Source organism: Mustela lutreola, chromosome 10 (genome assembly GCF_030435805.1).
Source record: "Mustela lutreola isolate mMusLut2 chromosome 10, mMusLut2.pri, whole genome shotgun sequence".
NCBI classification, from domain to species: Eukaryota; Metazoa; Chordata; class Mammalia; order Carnivora; family Mustelidae; genus Mustela; species Mustela lutreola.
This window is the reverse complement of record NC_081299.1, coordinates 8,308,190-8,327,140: the sequence shown is the minus strand read 5'-3', so window position 1 is coordinate 8,327,140 and position 18,951 is coordinate 8,308,190. Positions and strand designations below refer to the sequence as shown.

The 18,951-nt window shown below is 55.9% G+C and overlaps 1 protein-coding gene across 5 annotated transcripts; it reads right to left on the bottom strand.

Annotated features, from left to right (window-relative positions):
* Positions 1 to 4,303: 4,303 nt before the first annotated feature.
* Positions 4,304 to 17,497, bottom strand: AGTRAP (angiotensin II receptor associated protein). 5 transcript variants are annotated; one of them, XM_059136560.1, is made up of 6 exons: positions 17,358 to 17,497; positions 10,637 to 10,671; positions 8,289 to 8,394; positions 8,043 to 8,166; positions 7,383 to 7,557; positions 4,304 to 5,939 (listed from the first exon to the last, which is right to left on the bottom strand). In XM_059136560.1, the coding sequence occupies exons 1-6, from the start codon at positions 17,382 to 17,384 to the stop codon at positions 5,894 to 5,896; spliced, it is 513 nt and encodes a 170-aa protein (XP_058992543.1). In that variant the 5' UTR covers positions 17,385 to 17,497; the 3' UTR covers positions 4,304 to 5,893. The 5 variants fall into 5 exon arrangements, with proteins under 5 accessions (XP_058992543.1, XP_058992542.1, XP_058992541.1 ...); XM_059136559.1 differs by lacking the exon at positions 8,043 to 8,166 and adding an exon at positions 7,667 to 7,744; XM_059136558.1 differs by lacking the exon at positions 8,043 to 8,166 and adding an exon at positions 7,667 to 7,744 and having other exon boundaries at positions 4,365 to 5,939; positions 7,362 to 7,557; positions 17,358 to 17,496.
* Positions 17,498 to 18,951: the final 1,454 nt, after the last annotated feature.

The following is an 18,951-nucleotide window of genomic DNA, read 5'->3' as shown; positions in this document are numbered from 1 at the left end:
GGAAAGTCACGCCCGGAGGAGGTGGGCACCCTCGAGCGAGGTTCCTCAACTCTGAAAAGGGGAGTGGGGGAAGTTGCACTGGGAGGGAGTTGGCGGGGGGGGGGGTGTCTTTTATCTGGCCAAGGTAGGGCATGGGCTCACATCCATATATGGTAGGGTATTTGGTGATCAGAGGGTATGGGGAAGGGGGTCCTGATACTTCTGTTTCCCCCACATAGGTATTGGGTTACCTATGGAGACGTGACCTGGGCATACATCCTTTTGGCGGGAGAGTCAAGGGTTAAGAAGTGGGGGGGTGGGGGGAGGCAGGAAGATGGTGGGCGGGAAGATGGCGGTCATTTCTATTGTTCCTCCTGCACTCCCGAGCCCGTTGACCCAACATCTTCTTTTGTACTTTTTGCTCCATTCTGAGTAATTCCTTCACATATATCTTCAAGGGTACAGATTCTCTCTTCTGCTGTATCTATTCTATGAATTAACCCAACCATCGAGTCTCTAACTGTTCATTTGTAGAAGTTGTGTTGCTTTCCTTTTAAATTCTACCTGGCACCCCAGTCTCTGCATTGTCATGTTCTGGCCCTAAAATCAAGAAGTCTCCACCTGCCCTTAGCCACATCTCCTCTTTGGGGGCCTGTGTCCCAAGCTGAAGAATAAGGTGGATGTAGGAGAAGAGCTTTCATATTGTGCCCTGGGGCCCCGGTCTCAGCGTGGCGGTGGCACTGGGGGGCTCTGTCAGACCCGCTCTGTTTTATACTCTGGGTAAGATTTCTTTTGAACCAAGGATTTGGAAGGAAAATCGTCTCACACTGCTGGTCTTCGGGAGCTCTAAGCTCAACTTCAAGTCTGTGAATCGGTGTGTAGATCTTCGCTATGATAATGTTTTGTATAACCTGTTGAATCTGTCAATAGTCTTTAGATTCATAGGTATGAACACAAGCTCTCAACTACCTGGGGAACTGGGCCCTTGGGGTTCTGCAGTGGCCAGTGAAGACAACCCCTGTTTTATTTTCTGACCATTTCTTCAAAACTTGTAGAAAACACTTAGTAAGTTATTATAGAATTGGTAATAAATGAATACATGAACAGATGGTCAGACTGGTGATGGGGCTCAGGACATGCTCTCCTCAAATTCTGGCACTGTGACATACCGAACATCTTAACCTCAGCGTTTGAAAAAATGGCAGAAGCAAGAAAGTCACTCTGACCTTACTCTGTCCTTTCCTGAAATAGGTCCTGAATCTCCTATGTGAAAGGTGTTCTCCCCTACAGGGGAGAACCCCTGTAGGGGAGAACACCTTTCCTTCTCCCAGGAGGAAAGAAGATGATTCTTATCACCAGAGCCAGGGAATTTATAGCCAGGAAATCTGTATAAACAAACCTTGTTAATTTAACCCTTATCTTCCTGGTTATTTCTTCACCATTCACTACCCCCAGGTCAGACCCTTTGTCTTGTCAATTCCTTTTTTTTTTTTTAAGATTTTATTTATTTGACAGAGAGAGAGAGAGAGAGCAAGCACAAGCAGGGGGAGTAGCAGAGGGAGAAGCAGACTCCCCACCGAGCAAAGTGCTTGATGCGGGTCTTAATCCCAGGACCCTTGTATCATGACCTGAGTGGAAGGCAGACGCCTAACTAACTGAGCCACCCCAGCACCCGTCTTGTCAATATTTCACACATTTATTGTTTCTTTGTGTGAAAGTTATAAAAGCTCCCTGGTCTCGTCACTTCCTCAGGCCTTCCTGCTCTTGTGAAGGTTCTCGTATACATGTACAAGTTTGAGAAAACATACATGCTTTTTTCTCCTGTTAATCTTTGTCAGTTTAATTTTCAGACCCAGCCAGGGACCGTAAGAGGGCTGAGGAAAATTCTTTCCTTCCCTAGACTCGCCACCCCCTCCCTCCCTCTCTGAATAATTAACCCAGTAAACAGGGAACGAGAAACACTGATGTTACACATGGTCAGAGTTCACTAATCCTTGAATCAGGCACTGTGAATACCCCCACTTTTCAGATGAGAAAACTGAGTCACAGTGAGGTTAAGAGACGGTCATGTCTCTTACCCAGCCAGTCACGGGTTGCAGTAGGGATTTGATCAAGGCTTGCTGGCTCTAGGGCCAGTCTGGAGGGAGGCTGGGAGAGTTGGAATTTCCAGGCTATCCTGGGGACTGACTCATGGGATGGGCCTAAGGCGGGGGGCCCCTGCAGGTACGGATGGCTCTGGCCCAGTTTTGGCCAACAGAAGACAGTGACCTCTCCCGGGACAAGGGCTTGCCTCTGGCTCCCTCATCTGGGAGGCTCAGCTTTGTGAAAACAAGAAATACAAGATTTGGAAACTAGCCAAGTGGCTTCAGCCCTCACCGACAGGAGACCAGAGGCATGAGGAATTTGCTTCCTGTGGCCGACAGTTTCTGGGAACGGCAGACGCTCTAGATTAAAATACTGAGTACTTCCAAGTGTCTACAAAAGCTGGCCTCATGGTGAGAAGCCAATGGTGAGAAGCCGCATTTCCTCAGTGTGGCTCATTTGGCCTTTCCTTGAACTTGGCCTTCTGCTGCCCATCTTCCCAGTCAGTGGCAGCTTGAGCCCCAGGCTGCTCAGGCCGTAAACCTTGCAATGGTACATTCTTGTTTTTTCTCTTCTGTCCTGTCCATGAATGAATCCGGCACCTTGCCTTCAGAACATCTCCAAGAGCAGCCCTGTTGGGCTGGGTACCAATGAGCCTTGAGGCTGCAACACTTCCTTACCAGGAGATAAAGAGCCCATGACAGCCTGTGCTGACCTTGTCACATCGTGTGGGAATATCATCCCGTGTCAAGCCCAGGTTTGTTCTTTTGTTCTGATTACACATGCGTGTCTCGTGGCACCTCTCCTGCCCACGGCTATGTCTGTCCTCCAGGGGCAGGGGAGTGTCCTTCCCCTGTGGCAGGAGAGAGGTGAAGAGTGAGCCCACTGCCCTGTGTCAGTTACTGCCAGCCCTAGGGGACCGATGCGACCCCCACCCACCCCCCTGAGGCTGATCTGGTGAGTAAAGCATGGTCCAGCCGGTGCCTAAACCAGTGCGCGGCTTTCCCTGGTGCTTCTGATTGCTCGGACCGTGGGCAGAGCCGCCTGATGTCCTTCCCTGCAAGGGACAATCGGTGCCAGGTGTACAGCTCAACACGGCCACTTGTCACCATCCGCATCTCTGCCTCCCAGCCGAAGCCACCAACATTGTCCTTTTAGAGTGAGGGTCAGGTTGTGTCCCATTCTGCCCAAAGCCCTGCAGTGAACCCCATCTCACTCAGAACAAGCCAAAGTCCTCAAAATGACCTACTAGCCCTTTGCTACCTGGTCCCTGTTGCTTTTCTGACCTCATTCCTTCTTCCCTCCCTTGGCTCTAGCCACTCCAGCCTCCCGACTGTGCCCAGAAACAGGCTGGGCAGCCACAAACCTGCTCAAGCCTTCCTATGAGCTGTTCCCCTGCCCGGAACCTCTCATGGCAAACGGAAACCGCGCCGCCCACCGCCACCCCTCAAGCTAGAAGACTCCTAGCTCCCATAGGCTTTTGGTTGCTTGTTGAATGAATGTTAGGATGTCAGTTATGAGACCAGCTGTTTGGAAAGACATCCCACTGGTGGCCCTCACTGTCCCTGTGTCTCTGATGGCACTCTTCTTGCAGGACAGCCCTCCAGCTCCTGGGACCATTTGGCCTGCATAATAAGGGAGCCAGAAGAGCCTAGAAGGTTAAGTCACTGTCCCCAACTATGGGACAGCCCTTGGCCAATGACCAGAATGCCTGGGCCCCCTTGCTTTGCACCAAGCCAGACACTGCGTTCAGTGTCTGCTTCTGGGGATCCCTACCTAAGACGGAGGCCTTCCTCGAACCCCATAAAGATCTGGTTGGACTTGAGGATCTGGGACTATGAAGAACCGGACTCTCTGAACATACCCTCCCCTCCATTTGACACAGGCTCTACTAGCTGTGCCCCCACCTTTCCATTCCCTTTGGAAACTGACATACTGACCACATACACCCAGGGGAAGGCACAGCGCAACCTGCCGTGTGCCAGGACCTGGTGTGAACAAGAGAACCGGAACTGGGGTTTTTAGTCCCATACCCCAAACGCCACACTTCTCCCCTACCCAAGGCTGCTTCAACCACGGACTTGAAGGATCCTTCTGTCTGGTCCACACTTCCCCATTCCATTCCATACACACTCGTGAACGACATATGGTATTGCTTGGAGGTTTTAAATTCAGGCCAACACTCTCGGATTGCTGATGCCATCCTGGAATCTGTTTTGCTCACAACACAGGGCGACCCGTGTCCACAGAAAGAGGCCTGGTTTATTCCCACAAACTGCCGAACCACAGCCATACAACGAATGTGTCGCAGATTATTTATTTGTCTCCTTTTGATGGTGTAGCTGTTTCCGGCTCTCCTGCTAATGGACGTGCAGCCACTCTGGTCCAGAACACGGGTCCCTTCCCAGGGGTCTCTTCTGGAGCTCTTGCCTCCTGACTGAGGACTCTTTATAAGTCTATTCCCTGAGAGCAGGCACCAGAGTTGAGCCCTGCAGCCCTTGCGCGGCGGTAACAGGTACTGAACCCCAGGGCATGGATGGATACAGGAGGGTGGTGGGGTTGTGCACTAGGCCTTGATCTCTCTTGTCTCGGAGACAAGCCAGGATGGCCTGGGAGAGCCAGAGGTCAACACTCGGTCCAGTTGATATAGATTAGGACCCTGGCTTGGGGCTTCTGGACGGGTGTTGGTCCCAGTCGGCCCGGACACCAAGATACAGGGTCTGCCAGGGAGAGGTCACCCCTCGCCTATTGACCCCACATCATCACAGGATCTAGGAGCAACCCGCCAGCTTCACTGTGGCTTGGGGAGCTGCAGGGCCAGGCACTACACACTTTGTTCACGTCATCACCCCCAGGGCTGGCACTGGCTCTTTTCCAGAAGAAACTGAGGCCAGAGTCATTAAGTCGCTCAAAGGCACACAGCCAGAACGTGGCTGAGGGGGAGGCAAACCCATACCCAAGTCATCGGACCCAGAGACACAGATGCCCCGGCCCCCCCTCCCCCCGCACTGAACAGCGCCCTCTGCTGCTGGGACGGAGGCTAGGCCAAAGCTGGGTTACTAGCATGTGTTTCCTCCAGCCACAGCAGGCCGGCCCCTAAGCCCAGCCAGCTTCCCTGCGGATTCAAAGGAGAAATCTTCCCAGGAATGGCAGGTCCAGGCCCCCAGGGCAGCTGGGAGATTAACCATGGCTCAAAACACCCCAGCTACGGATTCCCCAGACCTGAATGCCATGGCCATGGGAAGGGCAGTTGGCGGCCATGGGGGTTCTCCGGGCTGCAGACGTCTCCTGCCTCCAGCCCCAAGGTCCCCAAGCACCAAGTTACTAGGCATGAGAAGCACAGGGACCTCACTTCCATGCTGGACTGCGCTGGGGGCTGACCATGATCCAAAGCTCTCAGAGCTTCTGTGGGCAAGGTCAACCAACTGTGGGCAAGGCCTGGCTCAGGTATGGCTGGACAGGGCTGCACGGAGCTGCTAATGGACGTGAGGAAAATGACCACGGTTGCCAGCCTCAGACCAGTGGGGTACCTCAAAGGGAGGGGAGGCCTCAGAGAGTCTGGGACAGGTGTGCATGGGGCTCCTGGCCACTCAGGGCACTTGCCTGGGGTGATGGGGAACAGGAGAACACAGTCCAGGAAAGGGACATGGAGGTCAGGGGCAGCTCTAGAATGCCATCCGAGGCACGAGGAGGGCAAGGCAGCCTGGGCCATCTCTGGGGTCTGCTCCACTGGCCCCTGCACTTGGGCAAAGTGGACTGGCTTCAGTACCCTTGTGGGGAGTGACTCCTGCCCTCTGAGCCTACAAAGGGGTCTGTGGGCGCCTCTGGTGAGTCAATCGTCTGGTAGCCACTGCGCTCCTGTGATGGTCCAAGAAAACCTGGGGGTGGAGGGGAAGGAAAAAACGAAGGGTGAAGACTCACGACAGTCTACTGTAAGTCCAAACCAAGATTCACCAGGAACGACAGTGACAGGGACAGCAGATCCCCCAGCTTTTGGCAGGTGTTCAGCCAATCCTCCCATAACCCCCCCGAGCAGGTATTGGGTGGCCCCACTTTACAGATGGAGAAACTGAGGGTCAAAGAGATGAACTGACTTGCCCCCAGTATGGCGCTTGAAGTGGAGGACACGGAAATTCAAGCCAAGGCAGCATAAGCCCAAAGCCAGTGCTCCTGGCCATGACACTGGGGCCTTCTCAGAACAGCAAGCATCTGAGCTCCAGATGGACGACCAGCCCTGGGCTCGCAGGCTCCCCGCCCCCACCCCGGGCACAGTGGACACCATGTTACTGGTCCAGAAAGCCCAGAGCTGGCACAGTGTGCAGAGCCCAGAGCCCTGGGATGGGGGTGCAGGGTAGGGGCGAGGGCTCTAAGTGCCCATGCTCTTTGCTCCCCTCCCTGCCCTGCACACTTGACCCTGAACAAATCCCAGGGGCTCTGGGCGCCAGCTCCCTCATCTGCCTAATGGGAGAAATGTTACTGGGCCCCCCTAACTCCAGGGCAGGCCAGGGCAATGCTGAGATCAGTCCCGGGGAGACCGCAGGCCCCTCTTGCCCTGGCCCAGATGCTTCCCTAGGTGGGTCATGGGCCCCTCTGGGCCGCTTTTCTTGGGAGGGAACAGTGAAAGACCACCGCCCCACTCTCTCCCCACCTCTCCGAGAAAGGAGATGAGCTGTATGTAAGAGAGAACAGGAAAACGGCCCAGCCGCCATGAGCAGGGGTGTGGGAGGGGCTGCGGTGGGCCTGGCTGAGGTGACCGGGATGTGAGCAGGGCCAATTCAGGGCCAGCTTCGGCCGAGGCTCCGTGGCGCAAGCCAGCAGCCCCTCTCCGTTGGCCACCCAGACCCCACACGGCAGGAAGGCAGGTTCTAGGCCCGCGGCTGGCAGGTGCTGAGAGGAGGGGCCGGCCCCGGGAATGCTGACAGGCCTCAGGCTGCAGGCCGGCCAGAGCCCTCGGCGCTCCACTGGCGCTCAGTGCTGGGGTTGAGACTAAGTTCTGGTCCCGCTGCCAACTCTGCCCGCAGTCGGATGCCCGGGAAAGCTCACGGCAGGCGGGGATAGGAGCGCTGGGCTCGTGCAGCAGAGACTGGAGCGTTTATCCCTCGCAGCCTGGTTTTGGGGTTGGCACCAGGCCCCGCCCCCACCGCCCCCGTGCCTTGAGCCCTTGTCCTGCAGGGCAAGGTGAGCTCACTTGGGCTGCAGGTCAGGCAAGACAGAGACAGGAGAGACGTGGGAGACGGCGCTGCCAGCACCCTGGCTGGCGAGAGGTCAGTCAGGGAGCCAGCGGGAGGTGGTGGCCTCACCAGTACAGAGCGGGAGCTCACCCCCGCGCTCCCGGTACATGTGGTAGACGAAGCAGCAAGACAAGGGCTTGAGGAGCAGGCTGAGGATGGCCATGCCGGCACCGAAGCGCTGTGTGTCCGTGAAGCTGGCCTGCCGGTAGAAGACGCTGATGTGGACGATGTCCAGGAAGATGGTGGCTGCCAAGCCACCGAGAAACTGCAAGGGTGATCACGTGCCATTAGGGTTTATGCCCTCCCTGATGCTCCGTCCCGCGCTCACGGCTGCCCTACCACGTACGCCAGATGGAAGCTCCGTCCCTGCCCACCTGTGTCCTTAGATCTTGCTGGAAAACAGATCGGCTAGCTGGCAGGACCCAGGTCTGGACCAGGCAGGACCACTCCCCCTGTGACGTGGGGCACCAGACTTGGTTCTAGAACCTTCGAAATGAAGGTCCCTTAGAGTTCACTCAATCCATCTGCACCATGGGAGCCCCCTTCTCAGTCATCCCGACAGGCCTGCGTGGGAGCTCTTGTTGCCCCTCGGGGCTGTGTCTGCTCTGACCTCACGAGGTAGAGGAGCTCCCTCTCCATGGGGCTCCCACCACAGCCCTCCCCACTAATAGGGCCCTAGAAGCGGGTTACCAGGGACATGCTCCAGTGCCCTTGAGGAGGAGCCAAGCTGGGGCGCCTCGGGGGACCCACCCGTGCTTCCTTCGGGGAAGGCAACCAGCAGACTCAGGGTTCTCGGAGTCCCGCAGGCCGAGAAGTGGGTCAGGCTAGTGAGGACACACCTGGGCTGGTAGCTGGGGACGGCTTCTTCACAAGGCTTAAGAAATGGAAAATAGGGGGCAAGGTGCGGGGCCCCTTCCTTACAAGGAAGAGACAGGACTGGGATGGGTGAGGGGGCAAGAGTGGGGGCCACGGACCACCCTGCTCCCCCCGCCTCACCAGACTCATGGCGTCGACGGAGTCCCGCTGAGCCACGGCCCACACGCCCACCGCCAGGATGGTGAAGTTGGCCCAGGGGTAAGGGCCGGAGAACGTGATGCAGCCCCTGTGGGAAGGAGCACCCGGGTCATGTCAGGTGACCGCCCCACAGGGGCCCGCCCCTTCCCCTCCCGCAGGCCCCTCTTCCCCGCTTCTGAGTCCCGGGCCCTCTGCGACGAGGCCACAGGGCACTTGCTCTCCTCCTCCCCAGCTGGGTCCTGGAAACGTCAGCAAAGCCCACTGCCTGTACTTCCCAAGTGGATCCCAAATCTGGCCACATCCCTCCGGCTCCAAAACCCCATCCTCTCCGGCCAGGATTTGTCACCGCAGCCTCTCCCCACGGGCCTCCTTACTTCCACTCCTGCCCACCCAGGCCCTTCTCCAAACAGCCAGGAGTCGTGTAAATCTGGGGACGTCACTCCTCGGCTGAGAGTCTCCCCCAGTTTTCCTTCCCACCTTGCAATAAAATACAGACTCTTCCCGTGGCCCGAGGAGCCCCGTGGGCCGTGGCCTGTGATGCAGCTGTCGCCCCCTTGGTCCTCCAGCCACTTCCCGCACGGCGTCCTCTTCTCTGAACACAGCCCTGCCCGGTCAGTCTCAGCCCCCACGTGGACGCCGAGGCTCTTTCCCCAACCACCTAGTTTTAAATACCAGCTTGTGACTTCCTATTTTATTTTTTAGGGCATCGTTACCAACTACCATCTGATAGGTTTACTTCTTGGCTCGTCAACCCAGTGAAAATATTAGTTAACACAGAGCCCCTAAAAAATGTCCCGCACGGGTCTCGATGCTTTAAATGAACTCACTTATGTGCATTTATGTTAGCAACTCTAGAAAGGAGGCATGATCATGATCCCCATTTTAAAGATGAGGCAGCTAAGGCATGGAGAGATCAAGGAACTTGCCCCAGGCCACACAGCTTCTAAGGGGCGGGGATGGCATTTGAATCCAGACAGCGGGGCTCCAGAGGCCTGCCACGCCCTCACCCACAGTAGTCATGGGGGCTCCCGCACGCAGTGGGGCGCCTCATTAACTTACTTGACTCTGAAGCGAACCCCACAGAGAATGTAAGCAAAGCTGTGAAGTGTAGAACAAGACTCGGCTTGATAGTCTTTGAATAAGTCACCTGCCTTTTTGGTTTTCTGGTTTTAAAGAAGCTAGTGCGGGGCAGGTTGGGGGGCGCCCAGACCACAGCTCAGAATCTTCAGGGGTATGACTGAGAAGTCTATTCAGACCTTGCTTCCCCCAGTCATTAGCCATGACCTTCACCGTCTGCTTTATTCCCAGCCATTTTACACGTGCAGCGTACGGCGAGGTTGGCAACACGCCCACGGAAGCCAGCGGTCTCCAGTCCTGCTTCGGCAGGGCAATGGCCCCGCAGCTCAGCAGGTGAAACAGACAGCAATCAGTCCGCAATGCTCGAACCTCCCTCTGTCGCAGGCCCCAGGGAGTGTCGGATGAACACAACCTGCTTCTCCCACAGAGCCCCTGAGGGCTGTGTCAGCCTTACACCCATTTTACAGATGGAAACCTAACAAGGACCACGGCTCACCCAGGACCACGCCAGGTCCATCTGAATCCCGAGTCTGCCGTCTCTGGGCAGGAGTGTGATGTAAGAGTGCGGCCCACCCCTAAGCAAGTGACCCCACCCCGGGTCTAGGCTCATGAAGTATCTACTTGCTGAGCCGGCTCCTGGACGCCCTCAGGAAATGTTAGTGGTTATTACAGTTTCTAAAATGGGGCTTTCACCATCCAATGACCTCACAAGGTAACTAGGAAGGTTAGTCATGCTCTCATTTTAGTTGACAAAATGACTCAGGGGTCTAAGTGATGGACCCAAGGTCAAAGACACACAGAGCTCTAGCTGGCAAACACCCCCCGCTGCCTTGGGGAGTCCAGCAGGCTATGTGAGACTAGCCCCTTGGCTTTAGCACCTCATACCTTCCAGATACAAAGGCTTTAGGGGAGGCACCAGAGTCACGCCAAGCCCCTAAAAAAGGCCTGGGCATGTCTGGAGGAGGATCTGAGCTGTGGGGACTGTCCTGGGCCAGCCACCTCCCCTAGGATGAAGACAAAGCTTCTGGGTGGGGGGGGAGGGGTGATGGCAGAGGCTTCTGGAAAATGCCTGCCCCTCAGACATTCTTGGGACCTGGGGAGCTTGCTGATGACATTCTTGACAAAGGTGTTATTTAGTTCTGGAACTGGCAGGGAGACACGTGGATGAGAGCCCGGGGGGTCGGGGGGGGGATGTGGACCCGGATCCCGGGAGACAGGAGGACACAGGAGTGGACACCTGCGAAGTCACTCACCAGGTCGTCAGCAGCCAGTGAACCAGCAGGATCATCTGCGGGAAGGAAAGAAAAGAATGAGGAGTGACACACCATCTGGGGAGAGGTGGGGCGAGCTTCTGGAGGCAGAACACACAGGAAGCCCCCGTCTAGCACCTAACACGGCTTTACAAATGTCTGTTAAAACAAAACAAAAACAAGAGAACACCAGCGACAGTGAGCAAAGCTGGCGTGAAGGAGGAAGAGCGCAGGTCAGGCCAGGGGGAGCCGCCACAGGGCTCTGCCCTACTCCCTTGGGGCAGCAGACACCCACACCCCCTCCTGCTTCACAGTCAGCGCTGGCATCAGAGGATATACCTGGACTGGAACCGGCTGGGGGGGAGGGGCGGCGTGGGACTCACAAGAGGCTGGTTCCTTGGCACACCGGAGCTGGGGTACGGTATGGGGCACAGGCGTTGTCTGCCCCGTGCATCAAGAGAGCACCAGAGGCAAAAGGGGAAAAACAGGATGAGGGAGCAGGAGACCAGGGGAAGAGGCGGGCCTTGAGGGCCTCAGCAGGGAGCGTGGATTTCATCCTAAATGCAGGGAGGGAAGCCACGGAAGGCTTTTCTGCAAGCAAGGAACTTGGTAGGGCTTAAGAAAAAAAAAAAATCCCTCTGGCTTTTTTCTAGATTTCTGCACCATTCCACAAACCCTTTCATTGTCCCATATGTCCTTAAAATCACAGCCCTTTTTACTAGAACTTGTCTCTACTCCTGGTAATCAGAAGGGCCCTTCTTGGAAAGCAGATAAAGAAGGAGGCAGCAGATGCTCCGGGGAGGGGAGGGCAGCTGTTGGCTGGAGCTTCTGAAAGAGGAGGCCGGTCTGTGCTCAGGGACGGGCAGGGACCACCCAGGCCAAAGGGAGGAGAGCAAGGTGTTCCAGAGGGGGTGCGTGGGAAGACCAATGGGGAGGCAGGACCCAGAGCCCAAAAGAGGAGGAGGGGGTGGGCCCGAATCGGCAGGGGACCAGAAGTCCTGAGTCAGGAGCTTCCATGGGGTCCCAGTGGTAGACGAGGGACCTTGAAGGAGTTCCTCAAGTGACTAAGGGCATTAAGCTGGGAGGGGGGCTGCCAAGAGCCCGGGGCGGGAGCAGTGTACCAGCCTGGAAGCGAGTGTGCAGTGAACAGCCCAGGCTTCCAGACCGGTGAAAGGGCAGAAGTGTGGCTTGCACCTGTAGGAAAGAACTCTGGCTGTGGAGGGGAAAGCCGTCCGAGAAGAGGTACTATTTATCGTACACTTGCTCTGCGCCAAACACCTCGCGCCCCCTTCTTCGGGCCTCACAAAAGCCTCTGGAACAGACACCATGATTGTTCCCGTTTCACAGATGGGAAAACTAGACTCCAAGGAAAATTACGCTGATCCAGATTCCACCCATGGTGTGCGGGGAGACTCGAGTTCAAGTGTAAGTCTGACTCCGCTGCTCCCAACCTTCACACGGCAGGGGGAGACTGGGCTTTCAGCGGAGGGGAGCTTGTGACAAAGGAGGACGTTTTCTGCACGTGGGGGGAGCTCAAATCGGAGCAGGAGGCCGCGACGTTCCACCTTCACCCCCAGGCCCCGCGCCAGTGAACCCAAAGACACCGTGGCTCGAAAGCAAGGCGTTAGGCTGGGAGAAGAGCTCCGCAAGGACCAGTGCCCCTGACGAACCGTCTACACCACAGAAAGCTGGCTCGAGACGGCAGCTCCGTGACCGGCTACCCCTCTTTGCTCTGGACGCTTCCTAAGTGTGGCCACCACGCTGTGTTCTGTACGCGGACGTGCTTAACCCTCACAGCCCACGGAAGCACCATTTACAGCTGAGGAAGTGGGAGGCTCGGAGGCGAGTGACTTGCCCACGGTCACATAGCTGCCCCGTGGCAGAGCCACAACTCAAACCTGACTGTGATCCTGGTGCTGCCTGACCACATGGCCTCTCTGGGGCTGGGCGGGTGTGTTCCTCCCGTTATGAAGACGGGGAGATCGAGGGAGAGGAGGCTTAGTCGGCCGTGGATTTCTTTTCCCAGAGGCTCGTGAGACAGGATGAAATGGCGCTAAGTTTCTCAAACATTTCACCCGGTATGGAACATTCTGGAAACAAACGAATGTAGCTGGATGGAAGACAGTGGAAGACAGACAGGAAGCTGGGGGTGGACAGGACCAGGCCTGGGGGTTGTGGGGAAGAATTCTGATCTTTATCTCAAGAGCCAACCACTACCCCCTCTGTCTTCACAGGAAACCCTGCCCACAGAGGGGAGAAACCCTGCCTCAAAGACCATAGCATGTGACAAGCTGCAGTGGTCCTGGTGTCCGGCTTTCAGACTAAGAGAAGACACCGAGGAAGGGAGCACGGGGGAGGCAGCTCACATGAACACCTTCCTTCTGAAAATCAACACCTGAGCCTTGCCTGCTGTTGGCTTGTGTTCCAGAAACCATCTTCATTTCCAAGTGCTCTGGTTCTCACACCCCGACCACGCACACCACGGGTTTTTAACACATGGGTGCTTCTTGGCCCTGCAGAGCCCTGCTTGACGAGGGGAAGGTGAAAAGCTGAGACCCGGAAACTAGCGGATACGCAGGCAAGCCTGTGGGGAAAGGGCTCTGTGTCACCTGTGAGACAAAGATTTAGCCAAGAGCCAGAGAGACCTGTAACATGCAGTAAGCGGCTGCCCGAAGTCCAAAACTCAGTCACCTGTTTGGGAAGAGCGCAACCTGGAAATACAGAGGATCCCTAAGGACATATTGTGTCCCCTCCGTGTGCCCTCACTTTTGTTTTATAGTTAAGAAACTTAGCAGCTTTTGATCACATCTCTTAAGCCCCTGGGAATAGAAACCCCCAGAAGACAAAGTCTCCTCTTCCTCCGTCTCCCCATCTTTGTCATGGGAGGGCATAGCCACCCAGGCCTACAGAGGCCTGCTGTCCAGGAGTGCTCCAACCAGCGACCGAGCCAAAATGGGCCCAGCTCTTCCTGACACAGGAGGGAACAGTGACTCATCTCAGCACAAAGGACTGTCTGCCAACTGCTGGGGAGGTTTCCGGTAACCAAGGGGACACCAGGGATTCTCAGGTATGGCCTGAGAGACTGGGGGAGGGAGGCTCTGGCCTCTGAGAATGTGACTGGGCAGCCCTTCCCAGCTGCACCAGAGCAAAGACAGACCGGAGCTCCTGGACTCTTCATATAGTGCTCGGTGCCCGGGGGCTGCCTGGTTCTTCCCCAGAAGACGGGGAAGGAGAGGGCGGATGAGGCAAAGCAGGCAGGGGTTGTAGGTGCTGGAGTGGAGGCCTGGGTTCTGGTCCAGGGGTCATGTCCCTTTGTGTCTGTGCCCCAGGTTTGGTCTCTGAAATGGAGGCAATCCCTTTCCTCCCCCGCTCCCACCTGCTATCCCTCAAGCACAGAGACAGGTGTCTCACGGTCCCTGTACGAATCCACGGAATGACCACGTCATGACCGTAAGTACCCGTATGGAACAGGCATCCTGTGTTAACAGCGTCAACAACACAACTCCTGGTACCAGGCCGGACCTGCCTGCCATGTGTCTGCACTGCCCTGAACACTTGGCCACCACATGGGACAGGGGGGGCAGTCATGTTCTGTTACTGAGGAAGATACTGAGGCAGCGGGAGATTAAGCAATCGGCCCACACGTGACGCTTACAGAAAGAGAGCTCAGAGCCAAGTGTCCCAATCGCTCTATCTGGTCTGCCTTTTTCTGCTACTAGAAATGTACTGCCCCACCAGCTCCGGGACCACGGGATCCTCCTCCTATCACCCTAGAAGGTAGGGTTTATTTTTATCTTCTTTGTACCGTGAGGAAAGGATCCTCAGAGAAGTTAGGAGACCTGCTCAAGGTCACGCAGCTAGTAAGCGGTCATGACTATGCTTCGCCATCAGGATCTCGAAGAGTAAGGGAAGGGAGGAGGGAAATGAGGAGGTTTAACCAGAAGGGAAGGCTAAGGAGAAGCCGAGGGGACATGGGGACCAGGGCTCAGACCCTTCGTCTGCTACCGAAGGGCCCAGGGGCGAATGGGGCGGAAGGAGACTTCCTAGACAGGCCGTGGACAGACCTAAGGTCAACAGACAGATCAATATGGGGAATCCAGTTCTTAGTCCTGTGTAAACACAGCCCGTTACGTGAGGTAGAAAGGTCCCCAAGGATAGCTGAGGCTGAGACGCAAGTCAGGAACGCCATGCCAGGGAGGCAGAGTCGGGCAGTGGGCAACCAAGTCAGATATGCAGATTTGGTCCCAGGGAGCCGGGGCTCCATGACCGTGGACGCTGTGTGATCTTGGGCAAGGCACCTGACCTCTCGAAACTGCCGTTTGCCCTTTTATGAAGTAGGGACCATCACGCCTGTGTCACGAGCTGTTCTGTGGATCTAGTGGTACAGGGAGGTGGAGAGGCGTGCGAAACACACAACACAGTGCCCGCCGGGTAGTCAGCCCTCAGTGCGCGGCCATTCTCATCACCGCCATTAGGAAGTCGGCTTGCTGAGTCCTTAACCAAATGCTACACTGCTCCCTGGGCCTTTTTTCACAAGACCTCCCGAGCCCCAGTCTGCTCCTTTCTAAGCTTGTCAAATGTCCTTTCTCCCGGATGGGACTCAGTTAGGGCCCTCTGTGTGAAGAGCCTGCGGCAGCTGTTTCTGATCACTGGCACGACTGACCGCTCTGGCGGGGCTGAGCATGAACAGGATTCAACCAAATACCACGGAATATGAAATGAGGGAAGGCAGGTCCACAGGGTGCGCTCTCCCAGCTCCCGGGCAGCCCTGATCTCACAACATCCCACTTAAGAGCCTACAAGCAAGGAGTCGACAGCCGCCCTCCCTAGAGTGGCCAGATTTAACAACAAAAATACAAGACGCCCAGTTAGTTTTGAATTTTGGTTAATAAGCCTTTTGTTAGTATGATCCAAATATTGCCTAGCATATACTTATGCTGAAAAATTGTCCACTGTTGATCTGAAATTCAATTTCAACAGGATGTCCTTTATGTTCCTGGCAACCTTGGCCCTTCAGGGCCTCCAAGCACTGACTTATTTCTGATTAGTAGCAGCTAAAACCTTTGGAAACACAGGGTCCTGTTTCCTAAGCCAAGGGAAGGGCCCCCCGTTTCACTCTGGGGCAGAGAATGCCAGCACAGCTCATACCTGTGGGCGTGCTTGGACTGTAGCCCCATAAAGTTGCTCAAAAACAAACAAACAAACAAACAAACCCCGAAAACCAAAAAAGTCCCAAACAGACTAAGCCCTTCCAGTGGATGGAAACCATCAAAGCCAAAGCCAGCCCTAACTGGTGGCCAGGAAAGGGCAAGGCTTTGAAGTCTGACCCCAGTGGGTTCAAAGCCGGACTCTGCCACTTAATCCCTGTGGGACTTTGGCAAATTACTTATCTGCCCCAGCTGAAGTTTGCTCAGGAGTAAAAAAGGTGACAATATCAGCTTTCTCAGAAGGTGGCTGGGATCAAATGAACCGCCTGGCACCCCACAGATGCTCCAGGAACCAGGGCTCCCTGCCCTCTCCGTTTGACCTGATGCTCTCTTAGGAATGATTTTAGGCAAAACTCTCATCAGCGAAAAGGCAGGGGGCACTGACTTCAGACACTGCCTGGAACACAGCGAATGCTGATACGAACACACCTCGGTTTCCTGCTATAAATCGAACTGGCTGGAAGCCTCTGGGAGGGAAATGAGGATAAGGGAAATCTGCCCCGTGAAGTCTAGTAACCCACGCGTGGATCACGTGTACTTTTGTGCTCCTCTGTCCCTCAGAGGCCTTCCGTGCTGGGTACCACGTGTGCTAAGTGCTTTGTCACTGGAAGTAAAAGGGCGTTTTTGGATACAGTCTCAAGGGGACAGCACCGTGACCCCAAATGGCAGGTTTGGGCCGACGTTCACACCTGCCTGACCAAAGCTAAAGGCCCCAGCCCCTCTGGGGCCCGCGCAGCCCCGAAGCAGAGCCCGCCGGGGGCGGGGACAAAATGAAGAAGCCGCGGGCACCCAGGAGCTGAGGACATGCCACAGGAAATGAAGACACCCCAGGAAGCTTCGCAGTGTCTCCCTAAAGGCACAAAGTTGGGGTTTTCTGCGTCTAAGTAACTTCTATTGGAGTTCCTGTTTCTTACGAAATTAGGACGCTGGATTTAAGCGCTTTGGAAACCACTGGTCTGGGCATTTCGGGTTTTCTTAAGCTGATGAAGCCGACGAAGCAGCGCGGCGGCGCTGGCCGTGCAGGTGGACCGTCCAGCCCCTCTTTCGGCGACCGGCAGGTGTCCGCCGCCGGGACCCTCCCCCCCCCTCCCCGGGGCTCTCAGGGCCCGCCCCCACCCCGCGGCTCCCTCCCTCTCTCTCTCCAGCGGAATTCTGGGCGCGCAGGCCCGAGCGATCCTCGGGCTCCCGCGGGGCGAGCGGCCGGAGGCGCCGAGGCCAGAAAGGGGAACCGGCGGCCCTTTCCCTCCTCCGCCGCCTCCAGCTCGCCCTCCGTCTTCCTGCGGGCCTTTCCCTGGATCCCTCTCCCTGCGACGGCCGGTCTGCTCACCCCCTTCCCACCCGGGGTCCACGTCTCCCGCTGTCTCCCCACCACCCCCTCCTGCCCCGAGCTGTCGACCCTCTCCCTTCTGAAATCCTTCTTGAAAAAAATCAAACGTTCCCCCCCCCCCACCCCGCCCGCCCCGGCCACACACTTTGGGGGACCCGCCCTGCCCGCACCGCGCCCTGCCCGTCTCCACCTTCAGGTTCACCGCAGGCAGCTCCATCCCGACCCCAGCGGAGGGCACCTGCGCGGCAACCGCGGGGGCTCCTGGGCTCCGAACTCGGGAAACAAACTTGCCGGGCCCCGCCCCGCCCCGCCCGGCCACGTGAGGCAGGTCACGTGATCTCAGACCCGGTTGCTAGGAGACGGCGTCCCGCCGCTCGCGCCCTCCTCCGGGTTTCTCTGGCTCCTGCTGCCTCCCACGCAGTTCCGCCGGCTGCTGGAGAGTGTGGGGTTCTGTGTCGCAAAGGGCGCGGGATCTTGCTTGGTTCGTATCCCCACAGATGCACTGATGGGACCACCCGCAGCCGAAGAGCTCGGGGGAACGTCCAGGCGCCAAGGGCTGATGTCTCACCCCGGAGGGCATCCTCTCTCCTTCCTCCGTCCTCGCTTCTAAGGGGAGACGTTGAGGATACCTACCTCTTAGGATCCTTGTGAGGTTGGATGAACTCATTCATGTTGTCGGTGAAAAAATTATCCTGACACTTGCTGGAGCGGTAAGGGAGAGTTTATTCAGGACTGTTGCCAGAGGGGTATTGCAGTAGGGGGAGAGTGCGGAAACTCGCTTTCCGGGACAGACAGCACAGGCACAGACGGAGGGACCGATGGGTGGGAAATACCGAGAGGAGATGTAAAGGATGGGGAGATTTTTGCTAAACAGCAGGATTCTTGCTAGAAGCAGCCCCGGACTTAGACACCAAAGATGGGGGATGGGGAACTTGATCAGATCTGGAGGGTGACCAGTTATCTAGAGTGTGGGGGGGGGGGGGATCCTCGCTCAACTGACTCAGTAGGATTCTTGCTAAAACCGGATCCTGCAGTCTCAGCAAGGACAGGCTGAACAGAGAAGGCCAGGCCCAGCTTAGAAGAGGGCTCAGAGGAACCTAACGAAAATTTGGTCAAGGATAGTGTCTTTGTCAAGGTCAAGTGCCCAGAACAGCACCTGCCACGTAGTAAATGAGCAGTATAGACGAGCTATTGTTATTATCAATACAGAAGGTCATTATCGATACGATGGTTGGAGTCCCCTGGAATCTGTATACCAAAAACTTTAGGAAAATTTAGCTGGAAAGCCAGCAGGAAACCTATAGGACACACCTGTCTCCAGAAGGAAGGAAAATGGAGAACAAAAAGATTTTATCTAAACACGGTCTACCCCTCAATTGTAAATGGGAAGAATCGAGGAAAGAAAAAGCTGTCTTAAAACAGACACATGGATCAATGGGACAGAACAGAGAGCCCAGAAATAGACCCTCAACACTATGGTCAACTAATCTCTGACAAAGGAGGAAGAAATATCCAGTGGAAAAAAGACGGCCTCTTCAACAAATGGTGCCGGGAAAATTGGACAGCCACATGCAGAAAAATGAAATTGGACCATTTCCTTACACCACACATGAAAATAGACTCAAAATGGATGAAGGACCTTAATGTGAGAAAGGAATCCATCAAAATCCTTGAGGAGAACACAGGCAGCAACCTCTTCGACCTCAGCCACAGCAACTTCTTCCTAGGAACATCGCCAAAGTTAACAGAAGCAAGGGCAAAAATGAACTATTGGGATTTTGTCA

Bases quoted from the DNA above. Each gene is read 5' to 3' on its own strand.
- AGTRAP (XM_059136558.1), bottom strand. From the start codon at position 17,384: ATGGAGCTGCCTGCGGTGAACCTGAAG. The intron at 8,395-10,636 runs GTGAGTGACTTC...TCCTTCCCACAG, and splicing joins CACTGGCTGCTGACGACCTG to GGGCTGCATCACGTTCTCCG. The intron at 7,558-7,666 runs GTGGGCAGGGAC...TCACCCTTGCAG, and splicing joins AGCAAGATCTAAGGACACAG to TTTCTCGGTGGCTTGGCAGC.